Consider the following 24,626-nt stretch of genomic DNA (forward strand, 5'->3'; position numbering starts at 1 on the left):
GCCAGTGTCCAAACCCCGGGTATACAGTGGAGAAACCAGTCTTTGCACTCAGTGAGCCATACAAATGGGGGGAGGGGGCAGGGCAGGGTGATGGGAAGTTAGGAAAGGACTCCAGACTGGGGCACAGCGGATAGAATACTCGGTTTAGGGCCCAACCCTGCCCTGGCCACTTCCTACCTTTGTGGCCTGCCATGCCATTTACTCTGTGGGAATCTTCCTCTCTTTCCGGGTAAACGGGACGTGGTAAGAGCACTCACCCCCCCCCCCCCCCTTTGGTGGGAGGATGCGCAAGCCTGGAAGAGCCAGACCGAGGCTAGCTGTGACCCTCCCTACTCTGGCAGAGCCCCGCCCCGCCTCAATCCGATGAGTTCTAGCCAGCGTCACCCAGCGGAACGGGAGGCACGAAGAGAAGCGTGCCTGTCCTGAGCTTTCCCCTCGGGTCACCCTTAGGTGCTCAGCGCAGCTCTCGGGGCGTGTCCCGGGCTTCAAGGAACAGCCCCCCCCCCCCCCCCCCCTGCAGCCCGGGGCGCAGTGCTAAGGGTGGCCGTCTGCGGACGCCAGGGGGATGGGATCGGCGGGCAAACAGGCGAAGTGACTTGCCCAGGGTCCCAGAGTTCGTGCCTGTGTGCGGCAGGATCTGAATTCAAGCCCCTTGGTTTAGGTACTGCGCCGCCCAGCTCCCTGGGGCTCAGTTTTCCCATCTGTAGTATGAGCCTGGCCTCTGGGGTCGGCGGGGACCCGGCCAGACTGCAGAAGGCGAGTCGGAACCGCGGCCCGGGACTACGTTTCCCAGGAGACACCTCGGGGATCGGACGCAGTCGCCGTGGAGCCCCCGGGAAGACGGGGCGTAAGGCTCCGCTTGGTGCGTCACGTCCGCTTTGGGCTTCTCTGCTCCGCCGTCAGGTGCCGCCTCTCTTAGGATCCGTGCTCGGCGGCGGCCAGGCTCGCGTCTCGGCTCCGGGTGAGTGGGGAGCCAGAAGCTGGGCGGGGCGGGGCGGGGGACCCCAGGGCAGAAGGCGGATGCTTCGCGCTGGGAAGCGGGACCTGATGGGATGAAGAGGGGGGGGGGGAAGAGGATGCTGACGCGCACGCGCAGGGGGGCCCAGCCGCCCCTCCCGCCCCTCCGCTTAGTCGGGCGCGTCCATTGGCCCTCCCAGGGCGTAGCGGGACTTCGGAGCCAATCGTGGCGCGGCTTCTGCCCCACCCCTCGCCTGCACCTGCACCTGCACCTGCGGGTCATTCGTGCCTCCCCGGCTGGCCTGGAGCTGCGGGATCTTTCCGAGGCGCGTCCACCCAGGTCTGAATGAGGGGACCCCCTGGGAGCCTCGGACTGGAGATGGGGGCGGTCCGGCCCCTGCCCTAACTCTTTGCGCTCTAATTCTTGGGCCTCTTCTTGGAAATTCCTCTCCCCTTCCCCTTCTCCTCCTCTCCCCTCCCCCCTTCCCTCCTCCATCCCCCCCCATGGGCTGGTCCTGTGGCTGTGGGCCCATTTTCCAGGTCACACGGACGGCCCCCAGGGTGGTGTCCCCAGGAGCGACCCTCTCCCCGCCGGAGCCCGCTTCATGGTTCCCTTCTCTCCGCAGCCGCCCCCAAGAGCTGCGCTGCCCCCAGGCGGCGTCCCCCGCGAAGCAGGAATGGCCCCCGCGTGCCCGACCTCTCGGGCCCACCAGGTGAGTGACTTGCCAGCCCCGAGGCTGCCCCCACGTGCGTGCCGTATCTGGCGCGAGACACCTTCCGGGCTCGGGCGGGCGGGCGGACCAGCTGGTGGGCGGCAAATGCTCCAGAGGCCTCCCAACCCCGAGGTCTGGCTCCCCCGCGGGGCAATCTCCGAGGAGCCGCCGCCATTTCTCCGTCTCTTTACGCGGCCCCCCCTCCCCCCAAGCTGGCGGCTCCCCTGAGCCCATTTTATGGATGGGCAAGCCGAGGCCCGCAGCGCCAGGGACTGGCCTTTGCCCAGCCCTCCGGCTCGGTGAGGCTGTGCCCAGAGACTGGAGGAGCCGAGCGCCGCCCCCCGGCCCACAAGTCTTTGCGCTTCAGCCACAAGCTGCCCTGAACTGGGAAAGCAAGGCACCCAAAGGAAGCTTCCGGTGGTTCCTGGAAAACCGGCCCAGCTGGCTCTTGTCCCGGACCGGGCCGGGCACAAGGACAGGCCGGAGGACGATGGGGAGGTTTGGGCCCGGCTCTGCCCGCCAATCACGGGGGGGGGGGGGCGCGGGGGAGGGGGGGGGACACTGAGGCCGGCCTGATGGCTCCTCAGTGAGGCGGAAGCTGCAGCCCCTGCCGGGACTCCTGCTTGTCCGCATACACGAGAGGCCATTCAGGCCTTCCCTAGACAGCCCCAGCCTGGCTGCCAGCGGCCTGACCACGTGCGGAGCTAGACGGGAGCTCGTGATGGGGCGGGACCGGCCTCGGGTTTCCAGGAATCAGGGAAGGAGGGCAAGGCCTTGGAAACCCTCGAGGGGCCCTCTGGGTGTCTCAGTGGATAGAGAGCCAGCCTTGGAGAGGGGAGGTCCTGGGTTCAAATCCGACCTCAGACCGTGGGCCAGTCCCTTCCCCCCCTTGCTAGCCCCTCCTGCTGCTCTGCCTTGGAGCCCGCATACAGAACTGATTCCAAGAGGAAGACCAGAGTTAGGAAAAAGACACCCTCGTGCTTCCACCTGAAGTGAAGACCATCAGCAATTAGAAGGCGGCCTGGGCAGAAGGTGCCAGTGAGGCGTGAGGAGGACTACCGGGATCAGCTGAGGAGGTCACTGGAGGGCCCGCCATGGTCCCTGCACGGCCACAGGTGCCCCTCAGCCAGGGTCGTACCCGTAGATCACTCCAGACGTGTTTCCTTCCGTACTATTCATTTTCCCACTTGAGTTCTCTCACGAAACCGCCCAGCCTATGCTCGGGAACCAAGCGAGCAGGCCTGTGTTTTCATCCGCATTCCACTCCCCCAGTTCTTTCTCTGGAGCTGGATCATCCTTCTCCCAAGCCCCGCCCCCTCCTCCTGGGTCATGGCCTTGCTGCTAGGAGAACGGCAGTCCTGTTTGATCATCCCACCGCGTTGCATTGACTGTATAACGTTCTCCTGGTTCCTCTCATCACTGCATCTGCTCATGGGCCACAATTTGTTCAGCCGCCCTCAATCCACAGACACCCCTTTAGTTCCCAATTCTTTGCCACCACAAAAAGGTGGCTATAAATATTTTTGTGCCAACCAGTCCTTTCCCATTTTTAAAAACCTCTTTGGGATACAGACCCAGCCGTGCTATTGCTGGATCAAAGGAGGGGCATTCATAGGGTAGCCTTTGGGCATAGTTCCAAATTGGTTGGATCAGTTCACAGCTCCACCAACAATGCATCAGTGTCCCAATTTTGCTACATCTCCAAAATGTATCATTTTTCTTTTCTGTCATATTAGCCCATCTGATAGGTGTGAGGTGGTACCTCAGAGTTGTTTTAATTTGCATTTCTCTGATTAAGAACAATGTAAAACATTTTTTCGTATGATTATTGATAACTTTGATTTCTTCATCTGAAAACGGCCTATTCATATTCTTTGACCATTTATCATTTGGGATAGGACTTGTATTCTTATAAATTTGACTTAGTTCTTTATGTATTTGGGAAAAGAGACCTTTCTTAGAGAAATTTGTTATTAAAAATTTTTCCCAGTTATTTCTTTTCTGATTTTGGTTGCCTTGGTTTTGTCTATACAAAAACTTCTTAAATGTAATATTATCAAAATGATTCATTTTACAACGTTTAGTGTTCTCTCTCTCTTATTTGGTCACAAATTCTTTCCTTCTCTGTAGATATACCAAGTAAACTATTCTATGTTCCCCTAATTTGCTTATATCACTCTTTATATTTAAATCATATTCCCATTTAGAACTTATCTTGGTATAGGGTATGAAATATTGATCTAAACCTAATTTTTCTCATACTCTTTTCCTATTTTCCCAGCAATTTTTGTCTAGTAGTGATTTCTTATCCCCAAAACTGGGATCTTTGGGTTTATCCAACACTAGATTGCTGAGGTCATTTACCCCAACTCTATTCCATTGATCTATCCTTCTGTTTCTTAGCTAGTACAATATTGTTCTGATGATCACTGCTTTGTGTTACAGTTTAAGATCTGGTACTACTAGGCCTCCTTCCTTCACATTATTTTCCTTTAGTTCCCTTAATATTCTTGACCTTTTGTTCTTCCAGATGAATGTTGTCATTATTTTTCTAGTTCCATAAAATAACTTTTTGTTAGTTTGATAGTTTTGGACTGAATAAGTAAATTAATTTAGGCGTGTTAGTCATTTTTATTATATTAGCTCAGCCTACCCATGAACAACTAATGTTTTAACAATTGTTTAGGTATAGTTTTATTTGTGTGGAAAGTGTTTTGTAGTTGTGTTCATATAATTCCTGAGTTTGTTTTGGCAGATAGAATCCTAAGTATTTTATATTGTCTAGGGTGATTTTAAATGGAGTTTTCTCTTTCTGACTCTTTCTGCTGGGCTCTTTTGGAAATATATAGAAATGATGATGATTTATGTGGGCTTATTTTGCTGAAACTTTGCTAAAATTATTAATTATTTCAACTAGTTTTTAGTTGATTCTCTAGATATATCATCATATCATCTGTAAGAGGGTCGTTTAGTTTCCTCATTGCCTATTTTAATTCCTTCAATTTCTTTTTCTTCTCTAATAGCTAAAACTATCATTTCTACTATAATAGTAAATAAATTTGATGGTAATGGGTATCCTTGCTTCACTCCTGATCTTATCGCAAAGGCTTCTAACCTATCCCCATTGCAGATGATACTTGCTGATGGTTTTCAATAAATGCTACTTATTTTGAAGAAAGGCCTTTTTATTCCTAAGCTTTCTAGTGTTCTCAGTAGGAATGGGTGTTGTATTTTGTCAAAGGCTTTTTCTGCATCTATTTAGATAACCATGTGATTACTGTTTCATTGTTGATATGGTCAAATTATGCTGATAGTTTTCCTAATATTAAACCATCCTTGCATGCCTGGTATAAATCCCACCTGATCATAGTGAACAATCCTTGTCATATAGTCTCTTTGCATCAAAGTTCATTAAGGAACGTGATCTGTAAATTTCTTTCCCTATTTTTAGTCTTTCTGGCTTAGGTTTCATATTTGTGTCATAAGAATTTGGTAGGAGTCTTTCTTTGCTTATTTTGCCAAATAGTTTGGGATTCATTGTTCTTTAAATGTTTTATAGAATTCACTTGTGAATCTGGCCCTGGGGAATTTTTTCTTAGGGAGTTCATTGATGGTTTGTTCAATTTCTTTTTTCTGAGATGGGATTATTTAAGTATTCTGTTTCCTCTTTTGTAACTTAGGCAATTTATATTTTTGTAAATTTTCATCCAATTCACCTAGATTATCAGTTTTATTATCATATAATTGGGCAAAATAGCTCTTGGAAAATTTAATTGCCTCTTCATTAGAGTTGAAATCACTCTTCAGTTTTGATACTTATAATTTGATTCTCTTCTTTCCTTTTTATTTAATCAAATAAACCACTTTTTAGTTATTATCTATTTGTTTTTTCATAGAACCAACTCAGTTTTATTTATTAGTTCAACAGTTATTTAATTTTTAATTTTATTAATTTCGCCTTTGATTTTTTCTGGGTTATAAATGTATTATCACACAAAACATTTCCATATTCATTTTTGTAAGTGAATAATCTTAACCAAAAACCGTAAATCATATACACAAATAAACAAGTGATAAATCATTTTTTTTATCTGCATTTCAACTCCAATAGTTCTTTCTCCTTTGATTTTTAAGATTTCTAATTTAGTCTTTAATTAGGGATTTTTTTCTCATTTGTTTAGTTGCATCTCCAATTCATTGATCTGCTTTTTCTCTATTTTATTGATATAAGTTTTCAGGGATATAAATTTTCCTAATTACTGCTTTGGCTGTACCCCTTAAATTTTGATATATAGTCTCCACGTTGTCATGCTCTTCATTGAAATCAGTAATTATTTCTATGATTTGTTCTCTGACCCACCAGTTTTGAAGAGTTATATTATTTCATTTCCAATTAATTGTTAATTTGCCTTTTCATGAATTTTTATTGCATTATGATCTGAAAAGGTTGCATTTATTACTTCCACTTTTCTGCATTTGGTTGTAAAGTTTTTATGCTCTAGGACATGGTCAGTTTTTGTATATATACCACGTGCTGCTGAAAAGGCATATTCCTTTTCATCCTTCTTCAATTTTTTCCAGATATCTATTAAATCTAACTTTTCTAAGATTTCATTCACTTCCTTTACCTCTTTCTTATTTATTTTTTGGTTAAATTTATCTAGCTCTGATAGGGGAAGGTTAAGGTTTCCCACTAGTATAAGGTTTACTATTTATTTCCTTCTAAAGCTCCTTTAGTTTCTCCTTTAAAAATTTGAAGCCCAATAGATTCTACTACATTACCTTTACCTTATGTATCTGTCTACTTGAGATGTGTTTCTTGTAAACAACATATCGTAGCATTCTAGTTTTTAATCCACTCTGCTATCTGCTTCCGTTTTATGGGTGAATTCATCCCATTTACATTCACAGTCATGATCACCATCTATATATTCCCATCCATCTTGATTTCATCTTTTAGTCCTGCCCTTTCTCCTTTCATTCTTTTCCTCCACACCAGTGTTTTGCTTTTAATCACTCCTCTACATCCACCTCCTTATTTTTCCCCTTTTCCCTTCCCCTCCCTTCTTATTATCCTCTTCTTTGCAGGGTCTTTTAGTCACTCCCCAGCCTTTCCCTCCCTTATATTACTCCCCTGCCCACCACCTCTTTTCTTATTCCCCTTCTACTTCTCTGTAGGGTAATAGAAGTTTCTGCCCCAAAGAATCTAGCTATTCTTCCTTCTCTGAGCAAATTCCAATGAGAGTAAGATTTAAGTATTACATATCACTACCCTCATCTTTCCCTCCAGTGTAATAATATTCTCCCCCCATCTCTTTATGTGTTATAATTTACTCCATTTTACATCTTGCTTACCTTTTATTTTAGTGCAATCCAGTTTTTCATCTCTTGATTTTTTTTTGCCTAGACACCCTCTGTCTATGTATACTTCTAACTATGATAAGAGTTACAGATGTCATCTTTCCATAGAGGAATATCAACAGTTTGACCTTATTGAGGCCCTCACATTTTTCCTCTTTCCTTAGGTATGCTTAGAAATCTTCTATTTTATTAAATTACCATCTTTTCCTCTGAAAGAATATAGTCAATTTTGATGGGTAAGTGATTCTAGGTTGTAAACCCAGTTTCCTTGCCTTCTGGAATATCATATTCTTTTTTTTAATTTTTTAATTTTTTTTTAAACCCTTACCTTCCATCTTGGAGTCAGTACTGTGTATTGGCTCCAAGGCAGAAGAGTGGTAAGGGCTAGGAAATGGGGGTCAAGTGACTTGCCCAGGGTCACATAGCTGGGAAGTGTCTGAGGCCAGATTTGAACCTAGGACCTCCCTTCTGTAGGCCTGGCTCTCAATCCACTGAGCTACCCAGCTGCCCCCTGGAATATCATATTCTAAGCCATCTTGTCCTTTATTGTGGAATCTGCCAGATTCCGTGTAATCCTTACTGGGGTTCCATGATATTTGGAATATTTCTGCAAGGGTTAAATTAGGAGTTCTGACAAAATAAGAGAGCAGTTTTTAATAACAAGTTTTCATGAGAATAGTAGAGTTATACATTTAATATTATCCCTGTAAGCCAGAGAAAAGAAAACTTCTAGCAGCTTTTAATAATTAATAATTTATTTTCATTAAAATAGAGATAGTAAAAGAATATAGTAAAATGAATATAGTAAAGGAGAGAAATATAGGAAAGAGATAGAGAAAGAAAATTTCCTAATGTCGATACAAGTTATTGTGAAGATGGGATTGACTCTTCCCTGCCCATTTTTAGATTTAATCACCAAAAGTGTACATAGCCCACTTAATCCTTAAGTGGGGGAGGTCTGTGACCCACGTGTGCAATAGTGGGTGGTGAATCAGAACCCACTTACTGCGCCCTGGAGAGTCCTAAGCAAATCTTTAGCTGTAATTGGTACATGTATAAGTAGAGGAAGGCACAGGAAGTGGTGCAAAAGAAGCATCTTTAAAAGGGAGTTACAACTTCCTGTGGAGAGTTCTTTGGAGTTTTTAGTTCAAGTTGGAGGCTGATGCAGAATCTGTTTGCTGGACCTGAGACCTTGGACTTGGTGAGACTGCTCTTAAAATCTCCCCCTTTGGACTGACACGTGGTGAGTGAAAAAGCTGATTCCTTTCCTGGAATTTCTAAAGGACTAGCTTCAGGAGAGGCCTCCCCTCTTGAGAGAGGCTTTGTGACTGAAGCCCTTGCTTTATTCATCCCTGGGTCCTTGGCTCAAGGCTGAGGCCCCTCCGGCTAAGGACTAATTAGCCTTGCCTGGTTGAACCAGGGGCCAGAGTGAAATACTTAGTGTGTTAGGTTAGATATCTTACCCTAACCTCTCTCTGATTTTCTTACTTTCACTCTTCTATATTTTATAAATAAATTGCTAAAAAATCATTTGGAATTAATTAAATTCCTGGTGATCACACTCTGATAAATTCTAACTAAAACTAAACTATATGTCCAACCATAATTTTACCCCTTACATTTTGGCCTTTACATTATCCTATAACTACCTATAATTACTACCTAAAACTGCTTATATCTGCCTATGCCTATTGTTAGAGAAAGTCTAGCTGATTACTCTTCAGCTCAGCTCACCAGGCAGAATCAATATATTTAAAGAATTCCTTTTTACATTTGTTTCTGTCTGCTTGCACCATTTTCTTCTTGGCCTGGGAACTCTTGAACTTGGCTATGATATTCCTGGCAGTTGTCATTTGGGGATTTATTGCAGGAGGTGATCTGTGGATTCTTTCCATTTCTATTTTACCCTCTTATTCAAGAATATCAGGACAATTTTCTTGGATAATTTCTTGTAATATTGTAAAAAATAAATTAGTTTCTCTACTAAAAGTATTATATTTTAAGAGGTTTATTAATGATTATTAGAAATCAAGGAATAAAGAAAATATAAAATAAGAAAACCATGTGCCTAGGGCTGATTAGCCCATTCACAGCTTACTTACTATATCTTGCAATGGCCGAGTAGAGAAAGAGGCCAAGGTAGGCGTTACTGCCAGTTTAAATACTAATTGTGATCTTGCCCAGGTGGTGACTAAGGTGAGAATATCAACTTTGAAATTACAATAATTTGAGGATAAGAGGAAAAGAGAATAAAACCAATAATTGCTACACGCGTTGACAAAAAGGCAGTTGGGGGCAGTCCCCTTTAGCATGAAAGTATACATACAAATAAATGTTCAATCAACCACACCCAAAGTTCATTCTTGATCTTTCTCATGCAGCTTGTGGTCTGTGGAGGCATCTTCATGGTGTCTTCTCCAAACAGTTCAGTTTCTGGATTTGGAGAGGTGGCATGTTTCTTAACCTAAAATTTCTCTCTCAAGGAATTTAAATGTTGCAATTTAAAATAATAATAATTATACATTCTCCCCCCCCCCAAAGAGGGTGATTGAAAAACACAGGGATCACTTAGGGATGCATGGCTGAGTTATGAGGTATATGAATCAATTGGTAAGAGAAATCAAAACCATAAAAAAATCTAAATAAAAAAAGATAATTTCTGGATGAAATATAGACTATCAAAGTCTTATGTGTAAAAATTCTAAGTAAAGGAAAAATAAATCTATAACAGGTCCTTGAATCAGGGACCAATTAAAGTGATTCAAGAATTGATGCATTTACCAGTGGACTTACGTGTTGGCTATGGGGGGTGGGGGGGAGGAAAAGAAAATGATCTATGTCTTTAACGAATAATGCTTGGAAATGATCAAATAAAATATATTAAAAAAAAAAAAGAATTGATGCATTTACCCAATCAGTAGCCAGGACTACAAAAAGTTTGCCACACTATGAAAGACAGAAGAGGGACTAGATTATAGGAGCCAGGTAGGAGCCAAATTTGAGATACTTGTCTGTAATCATTTTCACGAAGAGTGTGGATACAAGGAAGGCCTATGTCTTAACATATGTCAAGCATTGCAACCTCAGGTCTCACACTAGGTTCAAGTCCTTTGTATTGGCTTAGAAGTTCATCATTCCTACCTCGATTGATTTCTTCTTTTTTGACCTGTGTGCTCTTTTGGCACAATTCAGGTTTAGCTTTGTGCTTCTTTGTCCTGTGCAATGGCTCTTTTGTATGTCTTGTCCTGGAATCAGATAAACTCATTAAGCAAAGCCCCATAACATTAGTTCAAAATCCCCAAAATTCTCAATAGCCCAATTAATTACAATAGCAAAAAAAAAACCCCACTATCATTTTTTACATATGTCTGCTGTCTGACATTTAAAGAAAATGGATACTTGTCACAAATTTTATAGACATAGCAAATCTTTCAACCTTGGCAAACATATTTTTAAACAAAATAGAACTTATTTGGGTCTAGAACATCATCAAGAAATCTAGATATCATTACAAAAATATGGCAGAGGAGTCTAGGAAAAATCCAAACCCCTGTACTGTTGATGTTGGGTAAAGTGAGCTGAAGAGTATTAAATGAGAGATGCTCCTCTTTTTTTGGGAGTCATCCAGGGGTACTATGCCCTGGGATTAACTTTCCAGCTCCTTTGGTATGAGACTGTGATGTCCCATCCATTCATATTTTTGTAAATGTGGGAGGTGGGGATTATAATTATATTTCACTTCAGCTACTAAAATGGACCTTATCAGAGTTGTTGAAAAAAAAATAAAAATCATATCTAAAAGACCCCTTAAAATCAGTTTGAGATATTTAGCTCATTAAATTCTCCAAAGGTTGTTATACAATTTTAACCAGTTTTGATAATGCCCATCTATCTGTTAGGTGACAGTTTACAAATTCAAAAATAGAAAAGGCTGTTTTTATATATGGGCTTATTCAATAATATTTGTTCAGTGTAGTTATAGGGGGAAATCAACAAAATATAACAGTAGTTAAAACCCAGTACATTAAAATGATTCAGTGTAACAGAATAGTATTGAATGCATTGACATACGAACTTAAAACCACAAAATTAAATCTTAAACAAAACAATCAGTAAAATGCAATAAAATACAGAGATTCTTATAAAACATTGGAGTCTGAAATGCCTTAAAATATAACCTCCAGTCTCTTTAAAGTTTATTTTTTTTATCCATTTAGATGCCTATTGTCAGAAGGCAGAAGATTGGTAAGGGGTAGGCAATGGGGTTCAAGTGACTTGCCCAGGGTCACACAGCCAGCAAGTGTCTGAGGCCAGATTAGAACCCAGGACCTCCCGTCTCTAGGCCTGGCTCTCAATCCACTGAGCTGCTCCCCCATAGTGAGGGTGGGTTTTTGGAATCTCAAATTGGACTGGCCCAGACAGCAAAGGGTTGCAGGGAGATGAATTCTCCCCTGAATCTCAGGTGAGATAAGTAATAGAATCAGTGCAATCAAAAGATACCCTTTGAAATAAGTTCCTGTTTGGAAAAGGCTCTTCCTTCTCATTGTCCATCCTCCTGTGGTCCCTTGTCACATGGAAGCTAATTGTAGCCTAAGGAAGAACATCTCCATTTTTACCAGCTGGTTTGTGAGTCCTGAAGAAACTGGGGCAGCTACCAGCAGTCTGGGTCCTGAGGCTGGGCTGGGGTGATCTGGCTTGGAGGCTGGAGATCATCTGGGGCTGGGCCAGGGCAGGTTGGGACATGGAGAGTGATCTGGTTCAAGCAGGATAAATGGAGGCAGGAACAGGCACCAAGAGCTGGGCAGGCAGGACTGGGACCAGGTGAGTGATCTTGGTCAAGAAGGTCAGAAGGAACTTAAGAATCAGCTTTGCTGAAAAGCCTTGACAGGAGGAACATGGCTTAAAAAAAAATTATCTAGGCAGTTGTTCCCTCTACAGCTGATCAAAATAAGCCATTAAAAGCTGAACTTAGTCACAGTAGAGAAAAGATTTAGGAACATTAAGAAGATTGAGGGTATTTCATCACAACCAACGTGGTCAGCCAAAACTGTAAAAATTAAATTAGTTTCTCTACTAAAAGTATTTTAAGAGGTTTATTACTGATTATTAGAAGTCAAGAAATAAAGAAAATATAAAATAAGAAAACCACTTGCCTAGGACTGATTGACCCATTCACAGCTTACTTACTACATCTTGCAATGGCCGAGTAGAGAAAGAGGCTGAGGTAGGCGTTACTGCCAGTTTAAATACTAATTGTGATCTTGCCCAGGTGGGAACTCAGGAGAGATTATAGGGAATTCTGGGAAGTACCAAGGACTTCTGGGGATTGAAGTCTAGGGTTCAAATCTCCATTTTACAATATGTTGAGGCTTTTAAAAAAAATCTTAGCTTTCAGGTAGTCCAACAATTCTTAAAATGTTTCTATCTATTTTCCAGTAAGTTTTTAAAATGAGATTTTTCATTTCTTTCATTCTTTTGATTGTTTGATTGTTTCTTAATGTCTTCATGAAGTCATTAGCTTCTATTTGCCCAATTCTAATTTTTAAAGAATGAATTGTTTATACTGTCTATGTCTTGTCTGTCATAGTTGTTGGCATTTGGTCTCTCCCAGGCCAGTGCGGTTCCCTTGAGGCAGAGCCCATGACTAAAGCCTTACCACGTGGCTGGGTACACAGGGAGAACTTACTCAATGCTCATCGAATGTTGGGCTTTGGCCCCTGGCCACAGGAACGGGGGGACACACTCCCAGGACCCTTGCCGATTCCCTCTCCTCAAGGGCCGTTGGGGATGACCCCTGGGCAATCCCCAATGTCGATGTTGTTTCAGGAGTTAGTGACTTTCAAGGATGTGGCCGTGGACTTTACCCAAGAGGAGTGGAAGTGCCTGGCCCCCTCTCAGAAGGAGCTGTACCGGGAGGTGATGTTGGAGAACTACAGGAACTTGGTGTCCCTGGGTAAGGGGGCTCCCCGGGGCCCAAACTGTCTCTGCCACCTCCCCTTAAAGGTGAAGGCTAGTGAGCATGTTACTTAGCCCAGAGCAGCAAGAGCTCGGTCCTTGGCCGTAACCCCTTTTGTGCCCAAGACAAAAGTACACGACACACAGCTTGGTAGCCGGAGGGACCTTTGAGGCGCTGTTGTAAAGACAGGACCTTGAGCGCCAAAGAGAGCGAGTGGGCCGCACTGGCTTGTACAACCAGGGAGCTGCAGGATGGAGACAGCAGGTGGAGTTTTCTGGGCCCCTCCCTGGCACCCTGTGTGGCCTTGGGGACTCCCATTGAAGATCCTGGGCCTGCTCCCACTTCCTCTTAGCGCCTTGGCCGCGTGCCCTCATTTCTGATCCCAGAACCATTCTGTGGGATATTCTCCAGTCCCGAGGAACCCAGCTCGGTGTCCGCTTCACCCTTGCCTCCCGCTGCCCCTGGGCCTCTGTGGCCTCAGCTCTTTCTCATTTCCAATGAACAGGACGTGCCGTTTCTAAGCCAGAGCTGATCCACCAGCTGGAACGAGGGGAAACGCCGTGGAGGCCCAAGGGAGACGGCTGGAGGAACAGCCTCCGTCCTGGTGAGTGAGGGGCCCGGCTAGGAGGGATCCCCCCAGCTCTGCAGGCGTGGCGAAGACAGCGCCCCCGGGCGACTGTGGGCCTCTGGCCCCGGAGGGCAGCGCGCGCGCGCCCTTCCACCGCCCCTCGGAGTGAGGTCACTCTTCCCCCTTTTCAGTTTCAGTCAGTCAGCAAGGACTTATGAAGCCGCCGCTGTGGGCCAGCCATTGTGCGAGGCCCTGGGGATGCAGGTGGCAGGAGAGAAGATGAGTACGTGGGAAAATGTAGGCATCTCATGCACGTCGATGCAAATCTACACGGCCTGGCAGGTGCGGGGAATCGGGAAAGATTCCTGTAGCGGTGGGGCTTGCGCTTCGTTTTCATGAAAGAGACGAATGCTTTGAGACAGAGGGAAGGAGGAAATGCGTTCTAGGCATGCAGACCTGTCAGGGTAAAGGCGTGGAGATGGGAAATGAAGTGCTGTGTGTGAGGAAGGCCAGTGTCGCTGAATTGTGGAGTCATAGGCAAGAGACGTCGTGGAGGTAGATGTATGGGATCAGGGAGGCAGGAAGTCTGGGAAAATAGTGAGGGACGTGGTGGTGCCTTCAGTAGGAGGAGGGAACCCTGGAGAAAGGCAGTGACCGGCTTGGATACGCTTCAGATGTCTTCATTGCTCACTGATCATGTTTATTTTGACCGCCCGGTGCCTTTCCCCAAGATCACCTCCACGTTGTCCTGTGTAGAGCAGTTGCTTCCATGTTGTCTCCCATCAGGCTGGAGTTCGGCCATTCCCCGTGGATGGTCACCTCCTTGGTTTCTAGAGTTTGGCTACCACAAAGATGGCGGCCGTGCATCTACTGGTCTATCCTGGAGCTTTTGGTGTGCCTGACACCCCGAGGGCTGGGTGTGAGAGTGCGTTGGGCCTCTTCCTGTCTGTGCGTGTCGCCAGGGGTCGGGGTTCTCGGATCGGTGAACGGCTGAGAATAACTAGGTCGTTCCGTCGAGAAACGCCGCCGCCGTCGCTGTGGGAGATGTCCTGCTTCCGTTCACCCACTTCACTTTGTATCCGCTCCGTGACGGCTTTCCTGGTTTTTCTGAATGCGTCTGCTCGCCGTTGGTGTTCCGTTCTAATCACACGCCAGCCTTTGTTCGGCCTTTCCCTGACCCCTCGGTTCCCTTGGCTGTCACAGAGGCGCCGTGTACGTTTGGGGTCCCCTTTTTGCCTCTCGGGGATGGCGGGGTCCGAGGGCACACCTAGCGTGAGAGCCCTTCGGGGAGCTCCACGCGGCTCTCCAGAATGCCGGGCTCAGTTCACAGCCCCACCGGCAGGGCCCTGGCGTCCCGCGTCCCCACATGGCCAACGTCTCCGTCACACCGGCCAGGCCCGGAGCTGGGAGGTGCGTTGCAGGAGTTCTAGCGTGCATCTGTCTCGTCAGAGGCGATTGAGAGAGTCTTTTCCTGTAACGGACTTCATCCGAGAACTGCCTGTCCGTAGCCTTTGGTCATCTATGAGTTGGAGAATGGCTTCATTTTGATCCATTTGACCCCGTCCTCTGTTTTTGAGACGTCGGGCATTCGCCAGATGCTTGCGTACCTGCTCTAGCTGTTGCCTCCGCTCTCTGCTGTCCTTCTAAACTTAATGGCGTTGGTTTTGTCGGCCCAAAACCTTTCCAGGATCACAGCAGGGGCCTCGAAAAGCCCCCGTACGGCCAGGGATCTCCCCGCTTCATCCACTCACACGCAGAACCAGTTGTGTTTGTTGAAGTTCATATTCACAAAGAAAGAACACCGAAATGAAGGAGAAAGCGTTCCATTTCCCCCAATAACCCATCGGCTCTCCACAGTGCAGCCTCTCCCTTGGAGCCTCCGGAGCCCCCAGCCTCCAGCCGCCAGCTGGGCCTCCGTGAGCAGCTTCGTGCGCCTCGGCCGCTCCGCTTGGTAGGACGTGGGCCCCGGAGGTCTCTGCTCTGAACGGCGAGGACTGTTCCTGGGCCGCAGGCAGCGACGGGGCCCTTAAAGGAAGTCAGGGGGTGAGAAAGGCTTCAGAGGCACCGGAACATGTGAAGCAGCAGCGCTTCCCGTGAAAGCCGAGGCTCGGAAACCAAGGGAAGGAGGAAGTGGTGGACGGTGACTGGGCCCTAAGAAAGGACGTGCGTGTGCCGGACTTCTGCTTCCAGGCGCTACATGGTGAAGTAACAGTCCAGGCTTGGCCAAGCCCTCCGTAAAAAAGAAGAGGGAAAATGCCTCAAAACAAATGAAAGGGGGCCAGTGGACGGAGAGCCAGGCCCAGAGACGGGAGGTCCTGGATTCAAATCCATCCTCAGACACTTCCCAGCTGGGTGACCCTGGGCCAGTCACCTGACCCCCACTGCCTAGTCCTGACCGCTCTTCTGCCTTGGAACCAATACCAAATATTGCTTCCAAGACGGAAGGGGAGGGTTTAAAAACACACAAAGGAAAGCAAGAGGGACCCACATGATGAGGGTGAGAAGGGAGGCGTCCCAGGAACTACCAGCACAGCACGAGAGACCAGAGGACCAGCAGCAGGGCGAGGGAGCCGCAGGCCTCCCCCTTGAAGTGCCCGTGAGTTATAGGAAGTAAGAGCCGAACTCTACTCGGAGGGAACTTCTCCTCTCCGACCTGGACAGATCCAGACGAAAAGGAAACAAGCCGTTAGGAAGCCAATAGAGTTTTAGAAACGCTTGATAGGGTCGGCCTCTGCGGAGCTGAGTGGGAGGAGACGGGAACAGGCCTTTCTTGGCACCTTCCTCAGAACGGGGGATGTCACAGGCCGAACCAGCTTCCCGCCGAAGGAAGGAAAGCAAAAATCGTGACGCACCCCTCACGCCGCGACCAGCAGAGGCGGGAACGTCCCTGCACACAGCAGGAAGTCAGCCCGGTCACACCCAAACACGCACCATGGCGAGAACGCGCGCAGTCCGGAGCGTCCGAAGACTTTCTGCCCCGGCAGGCAGCTTCCTCACACCAGCAAGTCCCGAAGGGGCTTCGCTCCTCCGTCGCGAGGCCTTGGCCGAGAGAAGCCTCCGGAAAGCCTGTCAGCTTGGGGGAGCCCAGGGAGCCCGCGCCCGAGGGGCAGCGTCTGGCCGTCACGACGGCCCCCCTCCTGCCCCCGCTTCAAGCCTCCAGCCGCCCTCCTTTGGCAGGGGACGCTTTTCATCCTTGCTCAGGTGGAGTCCGCTCTGCACCCCCACCTTCCCTCGAGCTGGTTCAGCCTGCTCGTCCTCCTTCTCTTCTCCCGGGGCCCCCATCGCTCCCCTCTCCTCCACCCGCCACAGCACCTCCTGATGCTTCAGTCCAGACTTCAGGAAAGGGGGGCGGTGCTGGCTGGCTGCCCCCCGGAAACAGGAAGAGCAGGCGGGGGGGCTCTAAGGACCCGCCTGAGAAGGGCCACGAGCCGGAGCCCCTGGAGCTGGTGCTGGAGCGGGTGAGGCGGGGCTTTTCCTCCGTGTGAGGCCCGGACCGGTCGGCGAGCATCTATTAGGCGGCGGCCGTGTGCCGGCACGTAGAGAGGCAGAAGCCCCTCCACGCTCGCCCGGACATGCTGGACAGACGACTGCCTGAGCACAAGGCGGCTGGAGGAGGTCCTAAGCCGGGCTGGGGGCCAAGGAGGCGGGAGCGCGCCTCGGCCACGGACTGACCACTGGGCTCCGGCCCTTCCTCGCAGCAGGCAGCCCGGGGAGCGGAGAAAAGGCCGAGTCTGCCCGTCTGTTGGGCAGCAGCTGGTTCTGCCTTTCTGTGCCCGGGCCTGGGGCCGGGCCTGCTGGAAGTGCCTTTCCCAACCTCCTGGGCCTCCCTCCTCGGCAGTGGCGCGTGAGCCCAGCAGGACCGGACCTGCTGCTCCCCCGTCTTTGGGGACCGAGATACACGTTTGTTGGACTGCCCTGAGTGGGATGGACAGAGCTCTGGCCCCACGGGTCTGAGGCGAGCACAAGGCTGGGGGTCACAGAGACCCGAGTTCAAATTCAGCCGCAGACACTTAATGACTGGGTGATCCGGGGCCCCGTGCTTCACCCCCTTCTACCTCAGGGTGCTCCTCTGCAAAACGGGGTCGCGATGGCCCCGGCCTCCGCAAGGCTGTGCTGAGGGTCAGGTGGCACAGGGTAGGGGCTGTGAAAAAGGCCCTCGTCGTCACGTGTTTATCGTGATGAATTTTCATTTTTCCAGATGACGTGTCAGTGCGATGCTTTAAGTTCATTTCCTGCTATTTCGAAGTCCGGGTTCTCCCCCTCCCCAAGAAGGCAGGCAATAGGCTGTGGGTTGTACAGACTTCCCTGCTCGCGTGCTGTGCAACAAGACAGTATTGCTTACAGTAGACAAAACTTCACCGAGGAGGAAGTGGAGGGAAGCACATTCCGATCACAGTCGGACTCCGCCTGCTCCTTCGGGTGCCCCATGGCCTTCTTTTGTCAGGAGTCCGGCAGGCATCCCGGGTCCTTCGCTTGTGGATGACGGTCAAGCCCTTCCGGGTCATCACTGCCGCCATTGCCGTCCCAGCGTCCTCCTGTGCCTGCCCTCTTCGCTCTGTCACCTCCGAGAACTCCTCGGGTTTTCTGCCGTCGGCTCGTCTGCCCTTTCCCGTGGCCCAGTAGATGCCACCCCCGAGGGATGGACGGCCCTCCCTTCTCGCCCTTGGCCGCCACAGAAGAACGGCTCGGCGTGTTTCTGTGCTGTTGGTCCTCGTCCCCGCTTTGATCCCTCTGGCACACGGGACGGGCCTGCGGGGGGTGCTCGTGCCTCCGGTTGGGTGGCCCTTCGGACACGGCTGCTGCTGGCTCTGCAGAAGCTCTGCCAGCAGCGTGTCTGTCCTCGTCTTCCTCATCCCTCTGGCCGTGGTGGTTTTCCTTTTGGTCGCGTCGGGCAGCCCGAGGGGTACGAGGTGGGCCCTGAGCGTCTAGCCAGGAGTGGTTTCAAGCACCTTCCCTGTGACTGGTTCATTTTAATGTCTTAAGGCGAGAATCCTTGGGCGTCTGCCAGCTGTGACATGCTCCGTGTTCTTGCCCGTTGGGCTGTTCTCTGCAGCTGAGGAAGGCAGCCTTCATCGCAGAGACGTGCCAGAAGGGGTTTCCCCAAGTTTATGAGTCGTCTTTTCATCTTGGATGCGTTGACTGGGCAGAAACTCGTGACTCCATGTAGGCAGGACTCTAGTTCACGTGTTTGAATCTGAATTTTCCCTTTTTCCTGGCTCTGACGGGTTAGCTCCTCGGGGCTCCCCTGATCTGTTCGTGGCACAGCCTTCGTTTCTCAGTCGTGGATCCGTTTGCCCTTCGCTTTGGGGTGTTTGTCTCTGCCTTCCGTCTGCCACACTGTTTTCTAGCGTTCCCAGCGAGTTCTCCCAAAAGGCTGGATCTCGGGGCTTGTCAAGCCCCGGTCACTAGGGCCGTTGGCCACGCGGCTTGAGTGCTGCGTCTTCCATTGGCCCTCCGCTCTGTTTCCTGTCCCGCCAGGTTCCTTTGACGGTGGCTGCTTTACAGCTTCGTCTGAGATCCAGCACAGTTAAGCCTCCCCCCCCCCCCCCCCCCGAATTCTGTTGGCATTCTAGGCCTTTTGTTCTTGCAGATGAATCGTATCATTCTAGTCCTGTGAGGTCATTTTGGGTAGTTTGGTTGGTACGACGCTAAAGAACTACATTAGGAAGAATTTTTATTCTATTGGCTCAGGAGCCATCAGTGTTTTACAGCTGTTTGTGTCTGACTCATTGGTGTGAAAGGTGTTGTGCAGTGGCCTCATTATCATTAGTAATTAGATCGTTGACTCTCCGCTAACCTCTGAGAGCCCCTGTTTCCGCTTCTCTCCCCCGACCTTCATCCTCGGGAGTCACCTCATGCCTCGTACGTGTTCACACAAAGGTTCATCCCGGCTCCCTCAGCTAGTGAGCATCAGAGGCAGGCTCGCTCCCCACGTGAGCACGTTTTCTTCATCTGTAAAATGGGCAGCTTAGGTTGCAAAGCTGAAAGCAAGAGGCCTTGGCAGCGGATTGGAAATGGGGGTGAGAGCGAGCGAGTGAGAAGTCCCGGATGACCCTTGATTGGGAGGAACTAGCAGAATGTTGTTGGCTCTTAAAGGTAATAGGAGACTAGGGAGATGAGGGGAAGGGATAAGGCTGCAAGTGAGAACTAGAGGCCAATATCACTGATGAATATTGATGGGAAGAAGGTAACTAGAAGGTTGTATGTTCCATTTTTCAAAATTATGGCCAGATTGAATTTATGCTGCAGGTACAAGGATGGTTCAATGTGGTCTAAACAATAATGAATCTCATTAATAGAAACTATATAGGATGATCTCAGATCTGGAGCAAAATATAGGACACATTAAAAAGTCTTTTAAAAAAAGTCATTGAAAGACTTTTCCTTAATTTGACCCACAGTCTTGGGTAGATCAATAGAATCGCTCTATTATTGAGAGTAATAATTACTTGTGATGTAGAAACATTGGATAGCTTGCTAGTAAGGTCTGATGGGAAGCCAAGGGTGCACCTTGACTTCACCCTTCCTGATCTGTCTTTAGAAATGCTGGCTGTCGCAGTAAAACAAGGAAAACACATTGAGGAAATGAGCATTGCTGAAATCGATTTAGAAGATCACTTTTCTTGATGGAGAGAACACAGAGAAGAACTTTGTAGTACAGCAGGGTGAGCAGAATATTTAAAAGCTTTTTTTTTGTCTTTAAGGTTGGAAATCTATGCGTGAAACCAAGGTGTCGATTCTAAAACCGGAACAGTCCTGTCAGGAAAAACTCAAAAAAGATGGTCTTCGTGTCTCTAAGTTGGAGGAAACTTTGAAATATGACTCTTCAATTGAAAACCAGCAGAGAAATCACAGCCAGCAAGTTAAAGTTATTCAGAAGAAACCTTCCCATGACAAGTGTAATAGAAGTATCAGCCTACAACCATTCTCTCTTCCTCAAGAGAAAGTGTCTGTTGAAAAGGATTTCTGTAAATGTGATACTCACAGAGAGAACTTTAGACTGTATACACATCTGTTAAAGTGTAATAAGATGTACCCCCAAAAGATATTTTCTATGTGTACCAAATGTGGGAAATCCTTCAGGTACAATTTAGCCCCTATTGAAAATCAAAAACTATGCACTAAAGCAAAAGAATATAAATGTAACGAATGTGAGAAGGCCTTCTGCTGGAAGTCACAGCTTATTAAACATCAAGCGATTCATACTGGAGAGAAGCCTTATGTATGTCAGGAATGTGGGAAGGCCTTCCGACAGAGCTCACACCTTACTCAACATAAGACAATTCATACTGGAGAGAAACCTTATGAATGTAATGGATGTGGGAAAACATTTCGCCAGAGGAAAGGACTTACCGAACATCAGAAGATTCACACTGGAGAGAAACCATATGAGTGTAATGAATGTGGGAAAGCCTTTCGTCAGAGGAAGGGACTTACTGAACATCAGAAGATTCACACTGGAGAGAAACCGTATGTATGTAACGACTGTGGGAAAGCCTTTAGTCAGAGGACAGATTTTATTCGACATCAAAGAATTCATACTGGAGAGAAGCCTTACAAGTGCAGTGAATGTGGGAAAGCCTTCTCCCAGAGGAAAGGACTTACTGAACATAATAAAATTCACACTGGAGAGAAACCTTATGACTGTAATGAATGTGGGAAAGCCTTTAGTCAGAGGACAGATCTTGTTCGACATCAAAGAATTCACACCGGAGAGAAGCCTTACAAGTGCAGTGAATGTGGGAAAGCCTTTTCCCAGAGGACGGGACTTACCGACCATCAGAACATTCACACTGGAGAGAAAGTTTATAAGTGTGATGAATGTGGGAAGTGCTTCCGCCAGAACAGAGGACTCGTTGAACACCGAAAAATTCATAGTGGGAAAAAAGTTTGTGGACATAATTAGCATTGCAAGTAAAAAGTTACTCATTTCTAGAAAATTCACACTGGAGAGAAATCTTATGAATGCAGAGGCTTTATTCAACAACAGGAAATTCCATACAAGAGTAAAACCATAGAGATGTCATGATATGGGGTGACCTTCTGCTGGTGTATACAATCTGGTCAACCTCAGAGACGTCTAGCCAACATCTCTCCTTCCAGTCAGTCTAGGTTCCTTAGAGTCCCCTGACATGATATTCCATCTCCCATTCCTTGAATATGCAGAGCTTGTAATGCCTGTAATGCTTTCCTTTCTTACATCTCTTATAATCCCCAGTCGTTATTGGCCCCTGGCTGCCCTAAGAAATTTGTATTTTGCCCAATTTTTAGACAACATACACATACTGTTTTCCTCCAGTAGCGGAATGTGGCTACATGGCAGGAATTGCCCTATTTTTGTCTATATCCTTGGGACCTACTAAGTGCTTGAAAGATATGAAGTGCTTAATATATTATTAAATTGGATTGACTATCTGAGGGAAGGCTTTCCTACAGAGGAAACAGATTGTGGAATGTCCCAATGTGGGGGGGGGGTGGTTAACAACCACATAGTCTATTTCCATGTGCCAAAAGAATAATCTAACATAGCCAACAAGTCTTGGCTTCATCTGGTTCCTACTTAACCTCTGAGGAGGGGGAACCTATCACCTCTTGAGACAAATCATTCCACTTTTGGATGGCTTTCATTGTAGCAAGTTCTTTCCAACATTAGCTTAAATTTGCCTCGTTGCTCTTTCCACCTGTGGCTCCTGGTTCTTTCTCTGAGGTCAAACAGAAACCTAATCTTTCTTCCCTATCACAGCCCTTCAGGTAGGCCTATAGCCCCAGTCATAGCCCTCTTCCTCCTAGTCTTCTTTTCTCCAAGCCAAATATCCCCTTCCTCCATGTAATCCCCATCCCTTTACCATCCAGGACTCTCTCCAGCTTATCAGTGTCCTTCATAAAACATGGCACCCTGAACACAGTCTTGGACCACTGAAGGGAGAGTAGAGTGCATCTGTTTTTTCTACCATTCCAGGAAGCTTTCCAAGGTTGAAGCAGCTTTGGGGGCCAGCACATTACACTGCCAGTTCATATGCATTTTCAGTTCACCGAAATTCTCAGTCTTTCATAATTGCTCTCTTGCTGTGCCTCCCAACTTGTGAAGTTCATTTTTTAAAAAATCTAAATGCGAGATTTTGCACTGATCCCTGTTGAGTTTCCTAGTCCAGTGCTCTCATCTGCTAGGATCCTTGGTCCCTTGATCTCTCAACATCACATTTGCAGTTCACTGCATTCTATTCCCAATTTGGTATCATCTTTGCCTTATTTGAGTCATTGACAATATTCAATAGCACAGATTCTTAAGCAACTCCATTAAAGGCCCCTACTATTGGATTAACATTGAATCACTAACCGCAACTCAAATCCAGCCATCCAGCCAATTCTTAACCCATCCAATTGTGTTATCTGATAAACATCTTCTGTATTCTTTGTAGAAATATGGAATATTTTTATCAAAAGCTTTGCTAAAATCTGGGTAAACTATATCCATAAAATTCTCATTAATTAGTTTATTAATTCTGTCCCCTCTCATTTATGGAGATGAAGATAGCCTGCCATGATCAGTGGTTGTTTTAAACCCTCACCTTCCATCTTGGAATCAATGTGTATTGGTTCCAAGGCAGAAGAGTGCTAAGGACTAGGCAATGGGGGTCAACACGGCTGGGAAGTGTCTGAGGCCAGATTTGAACTTAGGACCGCCCATCTCAATCCACTGAGCTACCCAGCTGCCCCCTATGATCAGTTCTTGATAGAACTCATAATCACTACTTTACGTTCCAGATATTTGCTATCTCTTTAATGATCTATTCTAGAATTTCCCTAGGAATTGAAGTCAAACTCTAGTCTAGTTTGTAGGCCCAGGTTTTGTCCTCTCTGAATGTTTTCATATGCCCTCCAGTTCAGTGTCCCTTGATCTCTTACTATCACATTTGCCACTTCTTTGGTACTTAAAAATGTGGTTCATCTGGGCCCCAAAGCTTCAATTCATCAGGATCAACTGGGTAGTCTCTTCCTGATCCTTTGTTGGGTGTTAACTCCTTGTGCATTATCGTCCAATCACTTCAAGTACCAAAGGTCATTCTTGTGGCCAAACAAGAATTTTTAAGTTCCTCTTTATCTCTGGTGTCAGTTATTCTTCACCACAGTAGATGGTGGGGAACATATTCCATAGCCTTATTCTATTTCCTGCCATATTGTGATTTGCCTAGTACCTCAGTGGAATAAAGAATCCCTCTTGAGTTTTTGATTTATGTACATTGTGAACACAGTAATGGCACCTATAAACACAAGGGGAAGAATGTGTTTCCTAGGACCAGCCCCAGTCCCTGGACAAAAATCTGAGAAATGTATGTTTCCAGCTCTAGGAGTGTCCTCGTGTTCTAGAATTCAAATTTCTGCCTTGGTGCTAGCTTCTCAGAAGGAAGTAATTTCCCACAATCATACCATTTCTGAGACGAAAAATTAAACAAAATTCCATAATCGTTAAGTGAATACTGCAGCTATGGTGACTAAGGAAGCCCTACCCTGGCTGCCCAAGAGAGTAGCTCAGTGTCATTCTGAGAGAAAATGGAAATGCCTGTTATGCCAGCCCAGAAAAGGTGCAACTACTTTTCAGCAGAATGTAAATGTGGTTCATTTGTGACTCTGCTTTTTCATCTTTTTTATTGGAAGCATTTTCTGTGATGTAGGAAATAAAAGGCTATGCCATAGCTCCTACCCTTATTGTACATTGAGCCTTTTTTTTTGGGGGGGGGGAATCCACAGAAGCCACACCTAGTCTTTGTTCTAGAGGACGGGGCCATGAAGCAGAGAAATAGCCTGGTTCCTTTTTTGGGGGTGAACCCTGTGTTATAATTAAAATCCACTGGAGACCATCTTAGTTTATAATATTTATTAAATAACAAAAAGTGGGCCAGAGAAAGAGAAGGCACCAGCCATGTGTGGCTGGCCTCTTGCCCTTCCAAGAGCTGGTCCAGACCACACACCTGTCCACTGACTCCAAGGCAAAAACCCTCACTTTTTCCTGGTACTCCAGTTTATGCTCTTCCTGATTGAAGGCCCAACCTCACTTGGTCAAGAGGATGCC

At 47.1% G+C, this 24,626-nt stretch overlaps 1 protein-coding gene across 3 annotated transcripts; it reads left to right on the forward strand.

The window, feature by feature from the left end:
* The first annotated feature begins 513 nt into the window (after positions 1 to 513).
* On the forward strand, positions 514 to 24,256 carry LOC107648874 (zinc finger protein OZF-like). Of its 3 annotated transcripts, XM_016432883.2 has the most exons (6): positions 514 to 961; positions 1,158 to 1,297; positions 1,584 to 1,670; positions 12,858 to 12,984; positions 13,493 to 13,591; positions 20,260 to 24,256. In XM_016432883.2, exons 1-6 carry the CDS (start codon positions 709 to 711, stop codon positions 21,459 to 21,461), a joined length of 1,908 nt encoding a protein of 635 aa, XP_016288369.1. In that variant the 5' UTR covers positions 514 to 708; the 3' UTR covers positions 21,462 to 24,256. The 3 variants fall into 3 exon arrangements, with proteins under 3 accessions (XP_016288369.1, XP_007490166.1, XP_056677185.1); XM_056821207.1 differs by lacking the exons at positions 514 to 961; positions 1,158 to 1,297 and having other exon boundaries at positions 2,567 to 12,984; XM_007490104.2 differs by lacking the exons at positions 1,158 to 1,297; positions 12,858 to 12,984; positions 13,493 to 13,591 and having other exon boundaries at positions 515 to 961.
* The last annotated feature ends 370 nt before the right edge of the window (positions 24,257 to 24,626 follow it).

The sequence above is a fragment of the Monodelphis domestica genome, chromosome 3, assembly GCF_027887165.1.
Source record: "Monodelphis domestica isolate mMonDom1 chromosome 3, mMonDom1.pri, whole genome shotgun sequence".
Lineage (NCBI taxonomy): Eukaryota > Metazoa > Chordata > Mammalia > Didelphimorphia > Didelphidae > Monodelphis > Monodelphis domestica.